Below are 19,726 nucleotides of genomic sequence, written 5' to 3' on the forward strand. Positions count from 1 at the left end.
TTCAAATAAAGTTAATGATAAAACAAAATCAAAAGAATTCAAAAGAGAAAAATAGGGAAACTATACTATACCTCAGCCATATTAATTAATATCATTTTAGACTAGAATAACTACATATTTTAAGTTTGGAATATTGCTATGTATAGAAAATGAGCTGCTAGATTTAGCAAAATATGGAAAGATTTGTACTTGTGAAGGAAAATAATATGCACCTTCAGAGAAACAGAACAAGGATAAATAAGCATAGTTCAGACTTTTATATATGTATATGAATGTATATGTGCATTTATATATACATATGTAAATGTATTTGGGTGCATGTAAAGACATATAAGTTTGTGAATAAGTAAATATGTATATATTCCATTAGTGCTATATACTACATCTTGTTTAGCCATTCTTCAATTAGTAGCCATCCCCTAATTTAAAATATTTTACCTCCACAAAGATGGCTGCTGTAAACATTTTTATATCTGTCGGTTCTTTTCATTTTTCTATCATATCTTTGGGATACAAATTTAGTAGTTTCATTGCTGGATCATAAGGTATGCCCTTTGGATATAGTTTCAAATTGCTCCCCAGAATGATTGGATTGACTCACAACAGTGTCCTAATTCTCCCACATTTGCCCCAAAATTTATCATTTTCCCTTTTTTCCTATTAATCAAATTTTTATGTGTTAAGAGGTATCTCAGAATTGTTTAAATTTGCATTTCACTAATCAGTAGTGATTCAGAGCACTTCATATGACTGGTTTTGTTTGTACAAAAGCTTTTTAATTTAATGTAGTCACAGTCATCTATATTACATTTTGCTATGCTATCTCTTGTTTGGTCATGAAATTTCCCCCTTACCTCCCCCATGTTTTTCCATTTATTTTATGGTTGCATTTATCAACTTCTGAAAGGTAACCACCAAGGTGTTCTCTAGCCTAGTTTTGTTCTCTATTTCTTCTTGTAGCTCATTTAACTTCTTTTAGAATTTGGATGCTATACCACTTGGTGCAAATATGTTTAGTATTGACATTTCTTCATGATACCTTTAAGCAAGATGTAATTTCGATCCTTATCTCTTTTAATTAGATCTGTTTTGCTTTTATTTTGTCAGAGAACAGGATTGGTACCTCTGCTTTTTTTTTTAAACTTCAGGTGAAGCATAATAGATTCTTTTCCAACTACTTACTTTTACTCTGTATGTGTCTTTCAACTGTTTCTTGTCAACAATATATTGTAGTATTAAGGTTTTTGAGCCACTCTTTTGTCTGCTTCTATCTTATGGCAGAGTTCATCCCATTCACATTTACACTTCTGATTACTGTCTCTGTATTTCTCCACATTTTATTCTTCCTCCTGCTTGTCATCATTCTTCTTTCACCTTTTCCCACTTTACCAATGTTTTACTAATGTCTATCACCTGCCCTGATCTGCCCTTCCTAATATCAGCCCAAACCCACCCCCTTTATTAGTCCTATAAATGTCTTTATTCAACTTATTGTGTATCTTATTCCCTTTTTTTTTGAGACAATACTGATGAGAGTAAGGACCATGCAATGTACATTGCCAACTGTCTCATATTCCCTTTGACTTTTTAATAGGGCTTTTGTGCCTCTTCAAGAAAAAATAATTTATCCCATTTTTCTTCTCTCTTCCTTCTACAACCATTGTACTCTTTCTCATCTCTTAATTTTTTCCTTATATCATTCCTTCAAAAACCCCTCATTCCCAAACCCTGTGTCTATGCATAGTCCCTCTATGCAATTAGTGATCCAGTTTTCAGGATTATTAGTACTATCTTCCTGTGTAAGGATAGAAACATTTTAGTTCTTTTGACTCAAATTTTTTTACCCCCTTCTTTTACTTGTTTATGCTTCTCTTGTATTTTTTATAATGGAGGTCAAATTTTTTATCTAGTTCTGGTCTGTTCCTTATGAAATCCTTTAATCCTCCATTTTCATCAAATGACCAGTTTTATTTGTTTTCTACCTTGATATATTGTGCTTAATTTTGCCAGGTAAGTGATTCTTAGTTGTAGTCCTAGCTCCTTTGCTAGGTCATGCTCCATGATCTGTGATCCTTTAATACTGAAGCTGCCGAATTATGTAATTATGCTCCCAGGTAGTCAAATTATTTCTTTTTTGTCCACATACAATATTTATATTTGATATGATAGTTCAGTAATTTGATACTCTTTACTGAGGTGATCAGAGGATTGCTTCAATTCTTATTTTGCCTTCTGGTTCCCAAACATCAAGGCAAGTTTTCCTGATACTTTTTTGAGAGACACTGTTCAGGTCTTGTTTTGATTTGTTACTTTAAATTAGTTCAATGATTCTGTTTTTATCTTTCCTGCATTTATTTTCCAGGTCAGTTTTTGCCAGTGAGGTATTTTACATTTTCTTACATTGTTTTCATTCTTTTAAATATCTTTGACTGATTATTGATGTCTCATAGCAGCATCAATTTCCACTTGTGCAATTCTAACTTTTAATTTTCCACAACTAAATTTTGTACATTTTTTTTTCCATTTGGTCAATATTATTCTTAAAGACATAGTTTTCTACAGTGAGCATTTTTAGCTCTTCTTTCATTAGGTCACTTCTACTTTTAAGTTTTCCAAGTTGTTGATCCATTTTTCTAATTCTGTTGCATCACTCATTTTTCTTTTTGCATTTTTCTTCTACCTCCCTTATATAGTTTTTAACTCCTTTTTGAACTCTTCCATGAGTTCTCTCTGGTCTTGAGATCACTTTGTGTTTATCTTTTGTGTTTTTCCCATGGGTGTTTTGACATTGACATTGAATTTATTTCTTGGTCTTCCTGTTTGTCAAAATAACTTTTTCTTTTTTCCCTTCTTTTTTTTGCTCATTTTTTGACCTTTTTCCTTTCTTTTAAATTTGAGATCTGCTCCTAGATTGGAAGAAACTTTCTCAGGCTTCTTGTGCCAGTGACTGCAGGTCCTGGATGTTTACTGATCCTGAGCTGTTCCATTGTCATGTGGCCCACCAGGGTCCTTCCTGTCTTGTCTACACTGAGTGGTATATAAAGTTGCTGGTGCTGTTAGAGGCAGTTTATCTGGTGCTGAGTTGATGTGCTAGTGGTGGTTTTTAGTATGTGCTGAAGCTTGTGTGGCACTTCTGCATTTCTTTGGGACAACACTGAAGCATATGGTGGCCTGGGTATTGGTGGATGCCTGTTTGCTCTGAACTATTGGAGGTCTGGCCTTGGGAGGATACCTATTTGCTTGGGGTTACACTGAAGCATGTAGTGGTTGTTGGTTCTGGAGTCTCAGTTTATGGCATGTGGAAGGTCCTGGTGTTGGCAACTGTCTGCTCCATCAACTGGGACTCTGAATCTCCAACTGGCTTGCTGAGTTGAACATTGCTGCCTGCTTGCCTATCTTTGACTGCTCTACTCTGCTCCCCCTTTTTCATTGTGAAACAAAACTTTCTTATGGTTCTTCCAAGTTTTTTAAGCTAAAGGATTGTTTCATTCCATCTTATTGTTGGTTTTGGTATTACAGGACTTTGGGGGGAAAGCATTTGGTTTTTGTTGAATATGTGAGAGTTACAGTGATTTCATGCTTACTTTGCCATCTTGGCTTCCAGAAGTCTCTACCCCTTCACCCCCTGTCATTTCATATAAAGAATGACTTTCTCAGTAGGAGGTAATTAGGGATATTTTGGAAATTTAAGATGATGGAATTTTCAAAAAATGATAAATATTTCAAGAAGAAAAGAAAATGCAGAAAACCTAGGGAAGTCTTTCCAGTTGAGTTTTATATGAAAAACATTGTAGCTCTTTATCTAAGATTTACATCTCACCAGAAAACCGAAAACCTAAAGTATGTCTTTGCATTGATGTGGAGCCTGAAGCAATGAGTGTATCCCAATCACCCCCTGAATTTCATTACTGTATATACTGACATTTCTTGAAGTTAAAAAAAATCAATTTATAAGTTTCACTGATTTATTAGCACCTATATTGTAATTACAGAATTATCAAGTAGATTCAATCAAATTCTTTCCCATGCAAAGTTACCAATCTCTAAGTTGTGACATATCATGATAATTATTTACTGAGAAATTAGATTTTACTAAAAATTAGATTTAAATAATATTGGAGAAGAGTCATAATAAATTGACACTTTTGTGTGGTTGCAAGCATATACTTATGAATGACAATATTTCAGAATCAATTTTTTCCTATGAAATGATAGATTCAGACTATAATATCTCCAATTTTCTTTCTACCTATGAAATGTTGTAGTTCTCCTGCCAGTGTTGGACCCAAAGCACTACAACACTTTATATTTGCCTTTATGATCTTAGATTCAAATTGGAGAAGTAATATATGTATAAAGATGACATGATAAATAAGAGAAAAATAATTCAGGAGATTTTTTTATTTGGTTTGTGAAGAATAAAAGTATTTTGATCTCTACATATTAGGGTGAAGTTATTTAATGTTAATTTTTAAAAAAATTCTTTTTATTTTAGATGATGGGTGAAGTGACTTGCCCAAGGTCACACAGCTAAGCGTCTGAGGTCACATTTGAATTCAGGTTCTCCTGACTCCAGGGCTGGTGCTCTGTCTACTGCACCACCTAGCTGCCCATTGATGTTAATTTTAAAAGACTATCTATTTTTATCTATTTGAGAAATTATTTTAATTCAGCATATTTGAAAAATGTTTAACATAAAGTACTGTAAGCAAGTAAATAAAAGTCCAACTGAAAAGTAGAAATAGCATGGAGACTGCTGATTAGGTAATAATCTGCAGTGCTACAAATTAAAATTAGACCACCAAATCAAAAATGACTACCATCCTTCAAAATCATTTGAGGTTTTGATCTTTCCTTCTTTCTTACATCTTTTATGCTTTCTCCATTTTTTTGGTAAAAAAAATCTCAGAAATGGGAGCTATTTTTTCCTCATCTAATGTATGTGTTTATATTTACTTGATCAAATAAATACATGTCAATGTACTTACTAGCTTTCATGTCAATTAAAAAAATGCTTTCACAGTATTTTCTTATCTTTCAAGAATACAAAATGGGCAGCTAGGTGGCATGGTGATAGAGCACTGGCCCTGGAGGCAGGAGGACCCGAGGTCAAATCCAGCCTCAGACACTTAATAATTACCTAACTATGCGATCTTGGGCAAGTCACTTATCCCCATTGCCTTGCCAAAAAAACAAATTTTAAAAATTGATCATTTTTGTTTTTTTTCTCTTTCACCTTTGATTGCTTTTCTTTTCCTTCTACCTCAATCATAAGAAGTCAAAAGATCTTTACTGATTTTAGGAAATACTTGAAGTCATTAGGTGGATCTATTAATTCACTGACCAGGGAAGAGGAGAGAAGTATATTTAAGGAGGAATTTAGGATGTCACTCAGTAATATTTCTTTCAGGAATTTTCCACTTGTGACATTCCCAAAATTGGAGTTCAGAGGAAATGGAGGAAAAAAATCAAGGAGGTTCTGTTCAAGATATTTTCATTAGATAGATATAGATAAAGGAAATGGTACCGTCCCAAGCTGAGGTCACCTTGCATCCATAACTAACTCTGCAATTCTCCCCCGAATCCACCTTTTCTCTCCTGAGGCACAGATGATTAGTTATCTATAATAGGGAAGCAGTTTTTGATGGGTGAGAGAAAAGTTTTTTCTATAATCTATGCTTCACAACATCAGAATGGCTAAGTACCAGATTTAACAGTTCACTTTGAAAAGGCACAGAATATTAATTATTATCTATTATATAAAGTTTAAGTTAGTTTTTTATATTATTGTAGTTGATCTCATCAGGTTGATATTAAAACTCCCTCCTAAATGTTATCAGCTTGTTCTTGCAATTGATAGCCAATGTCTTGTCTTCATGTCATCATTCCATCCAGAGTGTTTTGTAGAATGTAAAGTAACCGTAGAAGCATTGATGGGGATGGGGCAAAGAGTTGATTATGGTGGCTGCTCTATGAATAGTGTTTGGTTAGAAGATAGGAAGACTTCAAAGTCTGCCTCCAACAATGTTTAGCTATGCTATTCATTTTTGGTTTGCTTATAACTATAATGGAGGTAAAAATAGTGACTTGATCAAATAAAGTACAATGCTTGAGAATGAAAAGAGAAAGAATTGAGTGCCGATAGGAATTCACAACTGAAAACTAGTTATCCAAATGCTTGATTTTATATATGAAGAAACTTGGGAATGAATTAATTCCCCAGGGTCATACAGGTGTCAGAGGTTGAGTTAGATTTAGCCTGTTTCCTAGAATTCCAAACCTCTTGTCCTTTGAACAAATCTACAATCTTGGCTACTAGATAGTCTTTAGCTCATGATTGTATTCTGTTGCTTGTTCCCATCTCCTTAAAAGTCTAAACCAAAGATAGTCATCTTTGGTTTAGCAAGAATAAAAGCTCCAAAGTTTTCAAAAATTATTGGATCACCCACTAGCCTTTCTTAAATCTTTCTTAATTGGATCTTGAAGACCTCTTAGTGTTTTTATAACTGAGCATTCTGAACTTTTGGGGAGGATTCTGGAAAGGCAACATTGATAACCTTGGCTTAATTTTACTTGTTCCTTATGGAAGATTCACTGTCCCATGAAGGGCAAGGGAAACAAGAAACTTAGAAAAAAGTAAACAACTTGAAGTAGAAAAATGTATCCCCAAGATCATAAACCTTAAATGTACTTTCTAGTTATTACCTTAAGAATGTATGTCATATATTTTCATATTTCCAATTCTGGAATCCATTCATGGGAATTCACTTCCAAACTTCACCTGTCATCTACTTCCCTTGGAAGATACAATCAATTTAAAAAAGCATTTATTGAGGTCCTATCCTGTTTTGGGTGCTCAGCTTAGCACTTGGAGCTTCTAAATGAGTCTGCTGTAACATTTGCTAAAACTATCCTGTGCTGCAGTGGTTAGAGATCTGCCTTTGTATTCACATACAGTTTTTGTTGAAGTCCCATTTCTGTTACGTTTCCTAAATCATCCTAGGAAGACAAATCACTTAAAGCTTTAGTTCCAGATGAAATTCTTTAAGATTATAAATTTTAGAAAAGTTGAAGGTCTGTATTGCAGCATGCAATCTCCTCAGAAAAAATTCACTATTCTCAACCAGCCCGCCACAATCCACCTAATGTTCTCAAATAGAAAAAAAAAACAGTTTAAAAAAATCAGAGAATTGTTTATAGCTAATGGGAAATTTATGAAATTCTTTGGATTACCATGCTAATATGCTTCTTCCCTGAAAACCCAGAAATGATACTAGATGAGGGACTTACCTTTGTTCTTAAAATTTCATTAAAAAAAGAACATTTTTCCCTTCCCTCTTACACTAAAAGTTAGTGCTCTATTCTCTCAGACTTATTTATATTCTGATCCAAAATGAAAATTTAAAGGACAAAGTCATTCTTTTACTTATAGAGATTGCACTAAAGTTTAGAAACTTAGCAAATGACTCAGACACCAGGAAAATAAAAGGCCACCCTCTACAGGATGTTTGAGGTTTTAATTCATTTTACTTCAGTTTACAAGGAGCAAATTTCCCTAGTCAATTGGCACAAGTCTTCCCTAGTTACCAGTCTTTGACTGGGTTAGCAATTCGGTGAATTGCAAATTCAGTGTACTTTTTTCTGCCTTCCATAAACATTACAAATAAATTCATTTATGACATTGTTTCTGAGATAAATGTCTCATTTATGAAAGTCTTGGAAGGTGTCTTTTGAATGACCCAGCAAGTATACATTTCATAGAATTCTTTGAAATTTAATCGTTTTCAAACATTAATTAAAAACCTAGTATGTCAGGCAATGTATTAAACCCTTCTAGAGAAGCATGGGATAAAGTACAGGAACTAATGCTGAGCTAAGGGAGCAGAACCAAGAGAACATTAACACTGTGAGCTGATCAACCTTGATGGATACAGCTCCTCTCAGAGAGCTAGGACAACCCTAGGAGACCTTCTATGGACAATACTAACCACTTCCACAGGAAGAAAAGCAAAACAAAACAAAAACTACAGAATCTGAATTAACACTACATACACTTTAAAAAAAAATTTCACTTATGGTTGTCTTTCCTACCTCATTTTTTTTAAGAAAGATTTTATTTATTTTGAGTTTACAATTTTTTCCCCTATTCTTGCTTCCCTCCCCCCCACCCCACCCCCACAGAAGTCAATCTGTTAGTCTTTACATTGTTTCCATGGTATACACTGATCTAAGTTGAATGTGATGAGAGAGAAATTATATATTTAAGGAAGAAAAATAAAAGTATAAGAGATATCAAAATTAAATAATAAGATAGCAGTTTTTTCCCCTAAATTGAAGATAATAGTCTTTGGTCTTTGTTGAAACTCCACAGTACTTTCTCTGGGTACCCATGGTATTCTCCATTGCAGACAGCCCCAAATTGTCCTTGATTGTTGCACTGATGGAATGAGCAAGTCCATTATGGTTGATTATCACCCCCATGTTACTGTTAGGGTGAACAGTGTTCTTCTGGTTTTGCTCATGTCACTCAACAACAGTTCATGGAAATCCCTCCAGGCTTCCTTGAATTCCCATCCCTCCTGGTTTCTAATAGGACAATAGTGTTCCATGACATACATACACCACAGTTTGTTAAGCCATTTCCCCAATTGAAGGACATTTACTTGATTTCCAATTCTTTGCCACCACAAACAGGACTGCTATGAATATTTTTGTACAAGTGATGTTTTTACCCTTTTTCATCATCTTCAGGGCATAGACCAAGTAGTGGTATTGCTGGATCAGATACAAAGGATATGCACATTTTTGTTGCCCATTGGGCATAATTCCAAGACAGGTGTAGTGTTAAGTATGCCTGATTCCCCTCAAAAAATAACATGAAGGAAACCTCTTGGCGGGGGGGGGCAGCTAGGTGGTACAGTGTATAGAGCACTGACCTTGGAGTCAGGAGTACCTGAGTTCAAATCCAGCCTCAGACACTTAATAATTACCTAGCTGTGTGGCCTTGGGCAAGCCACTTAACCCCTTGAATTTGCAAAAAACAAACAAACAAAAAACAAACAAACAAACCAAAAACTTCTTAACAGAAATTCAATCAACAAAACACAGAAAGAGAAGCTAGGAGAACACCTATCAGTAAGTTCTGTCTCAGGGGACCTTGAGTGAACCAGGAGCACAGACCAGAAAGCCAGCATAGGGACAGCGGCTGAGGGAAGCCAGAGGACTGGGGGAAGCCACAGAGGCTTTGGTGTGTGGCAGGTGCAAGAGCTACCTTTAGCCGCAGAATCCTTAAGGGGGGGGGGGGGGCTATGGGAGGGCGAGTTCCAGCACATAGAGTTTAAGAGCAGGCCTGGAAAATGACCAGCTGGGTCTGGGACCTGAGCTCCACACTTTCAGCAGAGCCCTCTCCCCAGAACAAACAATAAACAACCCCCCACCCCCTCAGACTCAGGTGTGGGCAACAGAGTTCACTCAACTGAAAGAGAGATTAACTCCCTCCCCCAGGACCCAGCCCAGTGTCCCAGGTCAATGCAGACCCTGCTGCTGAGGGTGGCAAACACTCCAGAGAAAGTAACCAATGCCTCCTTACTAGCCAGCTCTTGGAATTACTGAGCCAAATGAACAAAGAGCCAGCTCCCACCCCCCAAGATTGTAAGAAGATGAAGAAAAGTCACCAAAAACGGGGCCCCATGGAGAAATACTTAGAAGAAACAGATTCTAAAGCAAAGAGATCTAGCACTTCTGAGGAGAATATGAATTGGTCCCAGCCCAGAAAGACTTCCTTGAAGAAATCATGTTTTTCTTTCTTTTAGCTTAATCCTAATTCCACACATACAGAAAATAACTAATCTGTAAACATGTTAAAGACAAATGAGTGTGTATACAGTATTTGCTGCTGAGGGGATGGGGATGGGAAGGGAGGGGAAGGAAATGATGGAATTTTAAAATATGTATATGTATGTGCTTGAATGATGAAAAATGTTCATAGCATGTAATTGGAAAAATAAAATATCAATTGGAAAGAAAAAATGTGTTGGCGTCTATGCACATTATGTTTTGTGTAAGGATTTTTTACTGCTCCACAGTTTCCTCATAGCAGTTTTAACTTCTTTATTCCTCAGTGTATATATCAAAGGGTTAAGCAAAGGGGTTCCAATGGCATAAAACACAGCCACCAATTTATCCACAGGAAAAGTTGTCAGTGGCCTGGTATATATGAATATACAGGGCCCAAAGAAGATGAGGACAACAATGAAGTGAGAGCTACAGGTGGAAAGAGCTTTGTACCTCCCCTCTCTACTCTGATTTCTCAGGGAATATAAGATAACGATATAGGAGATCATTAGCAATATAAAACTCACCATGCAGATGGCACCACTATTAAAAACAACCAAGAGATTCAATACATATGTGTCAGTACAGGCCAATTTCATCAAGGGTTGCAAATCACAGAAGTAGTGGTTGACTATATTGGAACCACAGAAGGGTAAATTCAAAGCAATGATGAGCTGGGCCATGGAATGTATAAATGACCCCAACCAGGCTAATTCCACTAATATCCTACATACTTTCCTACTCATAATTGTCATATAGTGCAGAGGTTTACAGATAGCTGCATAACGGTCATAGGCCATCAAGATGAGTACCAGAATCTCCATGCAGCCAAAGAAATGTCCTGTAAATAGCTGGATCATGCACTCATCAAAGGAAATAGACTTCCTCTTGCGCAGACTGTCTACTACAAGTCTTGGGGCTGTGGTAGTGGATAAACAAGCATCAGAAAAAGACAAATAGGTTAGAAAGAAGTACATGGGGGACCCAAGTGTGGGACTATTGTTAATGGTGACAATGATAAGCAGGTTGCCCCAAATTGTGGCAATGTAGAAAATCAAGATGATGACAAAAACTATTTTCTCCCTTGTGGGGTCTTCAGTCAGTCCAACAAGAAGAAATTCAGTCACGTTATTTTTCATTTCAATAATGTCTGTGTAAATGAGTTGGAGACAGGTGAAATATACTCAGTACATACAGAAAGAAATATGATGAGATATTTTGTGTAAGCTGGAAGCAAAAAAGATTCTCTGTCTCCACTTTTAATACTGCATTACTTGAACTCTTGAAAACCTGTACAAACTGTTACTCTTCGAATCTAGTGAAAAAAACCAGCTGTGCTTCTTGTGCTTTGTGATTGAGAATCTTGTAGTTCTATTAGTCCATATTTAGGATTTGTTTCCCAAAGTCTGTGAAACTTACTTGCATCATTATTAAAGTTAACAAAAATCTGTCTTTTGGTGCCCTGTATAAGGAAATATAGCATAAGGAATCATATTGTTCTTAACATGAACTTCATTTTAGAGAATCTTAGAACTTAAATGGATTTCATAGACAATCACCCAAGGTAAATAGGAAGCTGTTTTTACACAATGTGACTTCCTGTTCGCAAGTGAATACTACCCATGGAAAGAATGACTCTAAAGTGAGAAAGTTTTCATTTTCATTAATTTCTATTCTTAGTAACTTAAAATCAATTTCTTATAGTTCCATACTAGACAAAACAGATGTAAAACAAAAGAAAAAGCAACAAAATGTGCTTCTTCCATATGACAGCCCTTCAACTATTATCAGCTAATGGTTAGCTATTGTACCCTCTTTGTCTTCTTTTCCAAAATCAAAAATTCACATATTTATTTTAGTAAATCTTAATCTGACACAGTCCTCATCTTTTTATGCTTTGCTCATGATCACAACCCTTCTTTATAATAGTTCTGTCATTTTTCGTGCTTCTTTCTTGTATTAGTCTTTTAGTTACCCCAGAACAGGAAAAACTGAATTTAGAGTAATGAGAAGCATTAGCAGTCATCTAATCCAAATTGCTTATTTTACATCAATTGACACCTGGAAAGATATAAATGGCTTGCCTTTGGAAAGTAAACCTCAAAGATAGATTGCAAAACCATATCTTTTTTATCATATCAATTTATATCAAGTAAAACAACCCTTTCTAGTTTTAATATAATTGATTTGTGGAAATTAAAAAAAATATATACTTATATTCCTCATAAAATGCATCATAATCAGAACTCATTATTTTATCCTGCTAAAACTCTTGCTCTGCCATTCCCTGTGTTAGTTCTTATTTCCAGGTTCTATCTTCAGATTTGATAGTTTTGCTATGGTCATTTCCTACTCTGCTCACTTTTCCAAGGTTCTTTAAAAGGGAGGGCAAAAAATGGAATTATATGATTTCCAAGGTGAAAAGAATTTTTATTTGGAATGAATTCATATCTCTATCCTCAAAATAATTCCTAATTCAATATACTGAGTAAACTACAATAATGAACTACAATAAAAGAGAATTTATTAACTCCTGAGGAATGTCATTCAAGTTTTTGAGAACTGTAACCATTAGAAAGTTTGTTTCTTTTTCACTGATGTTTTATTTGGTTATCCCTGTAATCAAGGTTGAAATTTTCATTGCTTATACTACCAGCTAAGGAGAAAAATTTTTCTCAACTAAGTAGAAAAATAAAATGTAAATTCCTTTTTCTGAGTGTCATTCTGTTATTTGAAAACATTTTTCTTTACATTTGAGTCTAATTCAACCAATTTTTATGAATTTGAACCTATAAAATATACTATTTGACCTGTTTTGGATAATTTTCAGTTTGATATTCTGAAGCAATGTTTAGAACCCATGATAGAATAAAATATACCATATTTTCTTTTACAATGGAGAGAAGAGAGGAACTCTTTTAGTTACTTAAATGAAAGCTCCATATCTTAGACAAAAATCACATCTGTTTTTCTCTTCCCTATTATATTCCACTGATATTGATATTAGAATATATCATGAGTGTGATATGTCAACCAGTAAAGCTAATTTGGCTTGATCTATCAAGAAATTTTAAACATAAAACAAGAGAGAACAAAATAAAAGAGGACATATTTGAGAATAAAGTAACATTAGTCCACAATATTATAAAACCTCACAAAATGGGGGAGTATCTGTGGAATGGAATGGACAAGAGAGACAATAGGGTGGAAATAGGTTATAAGAGAGATTTGAAGTTCCAGTGATTGACTGTCAACCATGCCATTCTAAATCAGAAAATTATTCATACCCCACAGGGTTCTATGATGAGAGAACCACCAACAATGAGAGGTGAAATTGTGTATTACAATATAATATAATTTTCTTCTCTGATCATTGATTTGTGAGATTCTTCTTCTGATACTTTAGTAGTATTAAAAAAGAAAAAATTCAAATATAATTGATAAATGTAACATTTAATAGTATTGTGTTAATAGAAAGAAAACTTCAAGTTAGACTTTACGTCAAGAATACTGGTATCTAGTCTACTTCAGCTTTCTTATTAACTAGCCTCACCTCACATGTCTTCTGATAACCCTTCAAGTTTTCATCTAATACTGACATTTTGTGAACTACTTTAGCAATGTATATGGAAAATAGACAAACAAATAAGCAAATAACAATGTATTATATATTATGCCTAGATGTCATAAACATAAAATCTAATTGGGGAAATGAGACATGAAAATAAAAGTCAAGATGATGAACAAAAGGAAAAAGTTAGACATATTTTGATAGATAGAATCAGTATTTTGACTGATATAACAATTTATGGGGTTTTTTGGATTGCCAGCAAAGTTTTAAATTAGGGGAGGGGGATCAATTGCCTTCACCTGAAAGAAGACAGACCACCACATTTTTGCATTTTAAAATTTCTTCTTGAAGAAGGTTTGCACGGTGTACTTGAGAAAGGGTGAACTGTTTATAGTAAGAGACTTTTCATGACTTTTCCTCTGTCCTTTATTTCTGCATCTATTTTACTGTCTTTTTTTTTCTTTTCCATCTCTATGCCCTCTCCATTGTAGGATAAAAATAGAGAACTGGAAATGGTTGTGTTTTTTTATTTCATTCCAAAGAATGAAATGTTATATTTTGTGATTTGTAAAATGAATTTTCCCCCATTACTTTAGGTTTACAAAATGAAGGTTTTCTCCTCTATTGACATTTTAAAGAAGAGAATGATGTATTTTTTATAAATGGGATTGTATCTTAATTATCCTGTTGTAAGATTAGACACTACTCTAAGTAAATAAAAAGACATAGAATTTATTTGGTACCTGTCACCGCTAGCATCCTTCCCAACAGCAACAAAAGAAACACTTCAATTTGTTCTTGCCCATCATAGAAAAAGAATCAGGAACTTTTCATCTTCAAGTTATAAAGTTTCAAATTTGTCACAAAAATATGTACCATTTCTTTTGAATCTAACACTAAGTCGTTCCATTGCTCCATGCCCAATTTATTCTGAAATGAATACTGAGAGCCTGATACTGTTATCTGAATAATCAAACCTTTATAGAAAGTCGATTGAAATTTATAAAATTAGAAAATTATGTTTTATCCTTTGGGGATTTGAGAAAACACCTCTTTTGGACACTTGGCTCCTAAGTTCATCTAACTTTGCTGAGTTTAAGAACAAGCTAAAATTAGCATGACTGCTCTAGTGCTAGGTGATGGTTAAACAGGAAGCAAGAGAGTTTATCCTTCATAGCATTTTTCCTAACCTCTTTCAACCAAAAGTTTTATTTCTACGAAGCTAGGAGAGCGAAAAGTGAATCTGGTAAGAAAGGAATTGCTGCAAGTGTGCTATCATCATAATAAATATTTCCTAGGACCTACCAATTCTTCCTAGCCCTGGGGTTCTGAAGAGTGGACCTTGTTTTTCTTTGAATGAGTCCATCTAATTTACTAGTTTAATTTTTAGAATCACTGTCATGGCCACTGGTAGTCATCTTGGGGTCCCATATCACTCTTTTGTCATTATTGGAAACTGAATTAAACGTTCAACCTCACTCTGTGAATGAAAAAGTAAACAAATATTTCTCTAGAGAACCAATATTTTTAGAATAAACTACAAATTTAGAAACTCTCAAGTTTATGCTTCTGATTTTATAGAAGATAAAATCTGAGGGTCATAGAAATTATGAATCTCTTAAGAATTTTTTTTTAATTTTAGAAATATTCAGGAGTAAACTAGAAGCCCAGATCATCAGTGCCATCATCATCAATCATTCATCAAAACAAATAAGAGAAACTTAAGGAGAAAAGATAGTAAGCTTTTTTTACATATATTGACTTTGTGATATCTCCAAGCTGTCTGCCTGAGATGTCTAATAGTGATTCAAATTAGAGCTCCAGAGAGAGACTGGGGTCACTTGTATCTTCAGCTATGTCATCTATTTCTATATCAATATTTATATCTATATTTCTATCTAGATCTAGGTATATATCCAAAAATTTATCTAAAACATCTATACATATCACTATATCTATATCTATACCAATGTCTATATGTTGACTTTCATAAATTTGTATGTCACACTTAACAGGAAAAATCCAAATCATTTCTGTTTCTTTCCTACTTGGGATAGTACCTCTGGTATGAGGGCTGCCAATGCCTTTTCAGGACTGTTCATACAACTTTGATGTCTACCTACACCCATTTCTTACTTGTAGTCCCAAGAAGCCTTAGTGTGTACAGTAAGTTTGCCCCATCAAGTCATCTCAACAGATGGACTAAACCAGGTTGATATTAACCTTAGTCCTCAAGTTTTCTGGTTAGTGAGGGAAATATCTACTCCAAGGGTCTGAAGGCTTCCCACCAGCAGAATGGGTAGATGAAAACAGTTTGCCATGAACATGGTTGAAGTCAGCACTGTGGAGTACTTGAAGGATGCTAATCATCAACTGAATCATAGTCATCCTATCTTTTGACTTGCCTCTGAACTGCGATGTCTCAGGAAAAGAAAAGTGAATCAAGACATGATTCCATGATGTTAGTGCTTCTCTTTGAAATGAAAGATAAAATATAATATAGATATTATAATATAATATAATTATAATATAATATAATATAGATATTATATTTTATACTTTAAAACATTAATTCATTTTATAAAAATACATTTTGTGTTATATCTATACATACATACATACACACATATCTGTAATAAAATTAGGAATATAATTGTTTCCAAGATAGAGTGGGAAGAAAATTTAGAGAGGAGAGATAATTAGAAGAACAGGGTGATCAAGAATGAGATGGTAAGGGAAGATGCCAAAGTAATATGTGATATTATTCACAAAAGGCCTCATTTTTTTCTGAGGCAAAGCTTTTGGCCACAAGGGTGGGCATTAGGGTGCTATGGGTGGATTTAAGGAGATTTAAAAAGGTTTGTAACAATAATTATGGAAAATGAAATCTAAAAGGGTCTAATAGGGGAGGATAAAAGGATTGCTCCTAATGCAGTGAGTATGAAGGTAAGAGTATTGTTGCTGTTCAGTCATTTTTCATTTATGTCTGATTCTTAGTGTCCCTGTAGGGTGTGTTCAGGGAAGATTAGTACCTTTGGTGTTAGGGCTGCTAAGCCCTCTGCCATGTCCATCTGAGCCACCTAACTCTCACCAGTGACTCCAAGAAGCTGGTGGCCACATCTAGGTAAATTGCTTTCGGCAGGTGGACCAAAGCAGGTAGAGGGTAACTGAGGGAGTCTCACACTCATCAGTGAGTAGTGGGGGGTGAAGTCTTCCACTGCTGGAATGGGTAGAAGAGAAAAATTCATCCCGTTGGCCATGAAACCAGCTGAAGCAAGTGCTATGGAGAGCTAAGAGCTAGCTTGGTTAAGCTCTAAAGACACAAAAGTCAGCCACTACATCTAAAGTCATCACCTGTTGTCTTGATTCTCTCTTGCTATGTTGGATCATGTTGACTTTGGCATCTATTGGCATCTTTTAGACTATGTGATTTTAAGGAGAAGAAACAGACAGGATGTGAGAGTGATAAGAGAGGCAACGTATGGTGCAGAGTGCAGGACTGATCACAGATTCATTCTGTCTAAGCTAAATATTCATATTCAAACCATTGACCCCAAGGCAAAATGAATACTAAAAGAATTATTCCCAAGAAAGTAGTGTCTCTCTGATCAGGAACAGTTTGTTGCTAACTTAGAAGGAAAACTGAGCCAACACTCAATTGGTGACAATGAAATAGTAAAGGAATGGGCATCTTTCATTTGCTAATCTGAGTCAGAATACTCACAAACATGAAAACTTGTTTGTTGAAAATGATGGAGAAATATAGAAGCTGCTAAAATGAAAAAATGAGAACTCCACAGGATTTACCAGCAGGATATTTCATCTACTTCTAAGAAGGAAGCATTTAATTCCATTAAAAGTATGGTTCAAGCAAATATTAGAGAGATGCAGGACTCTTGGTTCAGTAAGAAGGTAGATGAAATTCAATTTTATGCAGACAGAAACAAAACAAAATGCTTTTATGATGCCCTGAAAGTTATGGGCCAAAGACGTATTGTGTCAACTATTGAATGCTGATGGATCCACATTGATTAATGTTAGGGGCTTGATCCTAGAGAGATGGGTTGAACACTTCTATGGTATTCTTAGCATACCATCATCAGTCATACAAAACCCACTGACCTACCTCAAATTGAAATCAATCAGTCCCTAGCTGAATTTCTAACTGAAAAAGAGGTTTTGAATGCCATTAGTTTCCTTTCAAGTGGTAAAGATGCTGGTGCATTCTCTTCCAGTTAAGATTTACAAGGGGGTGGGGGGGGGGGTCCATTGCTCTTCCAAAAACTGACTGAAATTTTCCGGGTTATATGACATGAACAAATTATCCCCCAAGAATTCAAGGATGCCTCCATCGCCCATATCTATAAAGGTTAAGGGAATAGATTGTTCTGTGATAATCACAAGGGTATTTCTCTTTTAGTCATTGCTGTTAAGATTCTTGCCAGAGTCATTCTCTATAGGCTGATCCTTCCTCAGAAAGATAGTTATCTTCCTGATAGCCAATGTGGCTTCAGAAAGAATAGAAGAACAGTCAATACAGTGTTTGCTGCCTGACAACTGGAGAAAAAATGCCAGGAACAGAACAGAGTTCTGTATTCAACATTTCTAGATCTGACCAAGGCCTTTTGATACCTTCAGTCACCAGTCACCAGTATTTGTGGAAAATAATGTCAAAATTTGGTTGCCCAGAGAAGTTCATCAGTATTGTACATTTAAAAAAAATTTTTTTTAGGTTTTTGCAAGGCAGATGGGGTTAAGTGGCTTGCCCAAGGCCACACAGCTAGGTATTTATTAAGTGTCTGAGACCGGATTTGAACCCAGGTACTCCTGACTCCAAGGCTGGTGCTTTATCCACTGCACCACCTATCCGTCCCCAGTATTGTACATTAATTTCATGCATGCCCAGGTTCTGAATGGTGTATGATGCTCTTGAGATTTCCCAGTCACCAATGGATTAAAAGATGTGTCCTTGCTTCCATGCTTTTTTAGCATGATGTTTTCAGCCATATTCTCGAATACCTTCAATGAGGATGAACATAATCTCATGGCCAGCCGTTGCACTGATGATTCTTTAATTCTAAAAGGCTATAAGACAAGACCAAAATGAAAGGAGTGTTGGTGCATGATCTTCTGTTTGCATATGATTGTGCACTCAGAAAAGCCTCTGAGCCTAAGATGCTACAAAGTATGGAATGATTCCCTGCTATTTGTACTCATTTTGGTCTAACAATTGAGACCAAGAAAACACAAGTGCTCCATCAGCCAGTACTACAACATCCATATGTGGAATCATCAATTATAGCAAATGGAGAAGTTTTGAGTACTGTGGATAAGTTCACTTCCCTTGTCAGTGTCCTTTCCAGGGAAGTACACATTGACAATGAGGTTGACACTGGCATTGCCAGAGCTAAGTATTTGGGAAGTAGCAAAAGAAAGTATGGGACAGAAGAGGTATTAGACTGATTGCCAAGCCTAAGTTCTGCAGAGTCATTGTGCTGACCTCATATGCCTATGACAACTGGACAGTCTACCAGCACCATGTCGAGAAACTAAATCGCTTCCATTATCTTAGAAAGATTCTTAAGATCACCTGGTAGGAGAAGATACCAAACACTGAGGTCTTTTCTTGAGCTAAACTGCTTAGTATTCTAACATTACCAGACAGAGTACAACTATGATGGGCTGGAGATGTTAGAATGCTTATCAAAAAATCCTCTTTTATGGAGAGCTTACACAGGGCAAGCACTCACAAGAGGGTCAGAAGAAGTGATACCAAGAAACCCTGAAGGTCTCATTGAAGAAATTTAGAATTGACTGTATGACATGGGAAGACCATAGCACAGGACCACTGAGAATTATGTGCCCTCATAAGTGAGGACACTCTATGAGGAAGAAGGAAATGAAGCAGCTCAAAAGAAAAGTGACATATATAAGTTTAGAATACCCACACCTCGTGTTCACCTGGACTATTTGTGCCCAGCCTGTGGTAGAGCATTCTGAGCTCATATTGGTCTGATCAGCCACAGTTGGACACACTAATTTGTCTTAAGCAAAATGATGTCATATTGGTCTTCTTCAATATTGAAGGCCAAGAACCAACCAAGATATAATATTTGAGGAAGCAACAGTATAAATTTTGAAGTCTCCTAATATGATATGAGGTTTTGGAAAGGAGATAAAAGACTGTAAGCTAGTCACTGAACTCTTTGAAGAAGAAATGAAATTATACTGTCAATTGATAATAATCATTTAGATTTTGACTGTAACATAAATTTTCAATAATTTTAAATCCAAATAGGGCAGATAGAGAACATTTTACAG

General features: G+C 35.4%; 1 protein-coding gene and 1 long non-coding RNA gene across 2 annotated transcripts in view; one reads left to right on the forward strand and one right to left on the reverse strand.

Moving 5' to 3' along the window:
- The window catches only part of LOC141519064 (uncharacterized), a 222,306-nt gene that overhangs the window by 15,421 nt on the left and 187,159 nt on the right, over nt 1–19,726 (forward strand). The window lies entirely within an intron of this gene.
- On the reverse strand, nt 10,050–10,973 carry LOC141517193 (olfactory receptor 4C11-like). The gene has a single exon (XM_074228042.1). The coding sequence runs from the start codon at nt 10,971–10,973 to the stop codon at nt 10,050–10,052; it is 924 nt and encodes a 307-aa protein (XP_074084143.1).

Source organism: Macrotis lagotis, chromosome 3 (genome assembly GCF_037893015.1).
Source record: "Macrotis lagotis isolate mMagLag1 chromosome 3, bilby.v1.9.chrom.fasta, whole genome shotgun sequence".
Taxonomy (NCBI): Eukaryota; Metazoa; Chordata; class Mammalia; order Peramelemorphia; family Peramelidae; genus Macrotis; species Macrotis lagotis.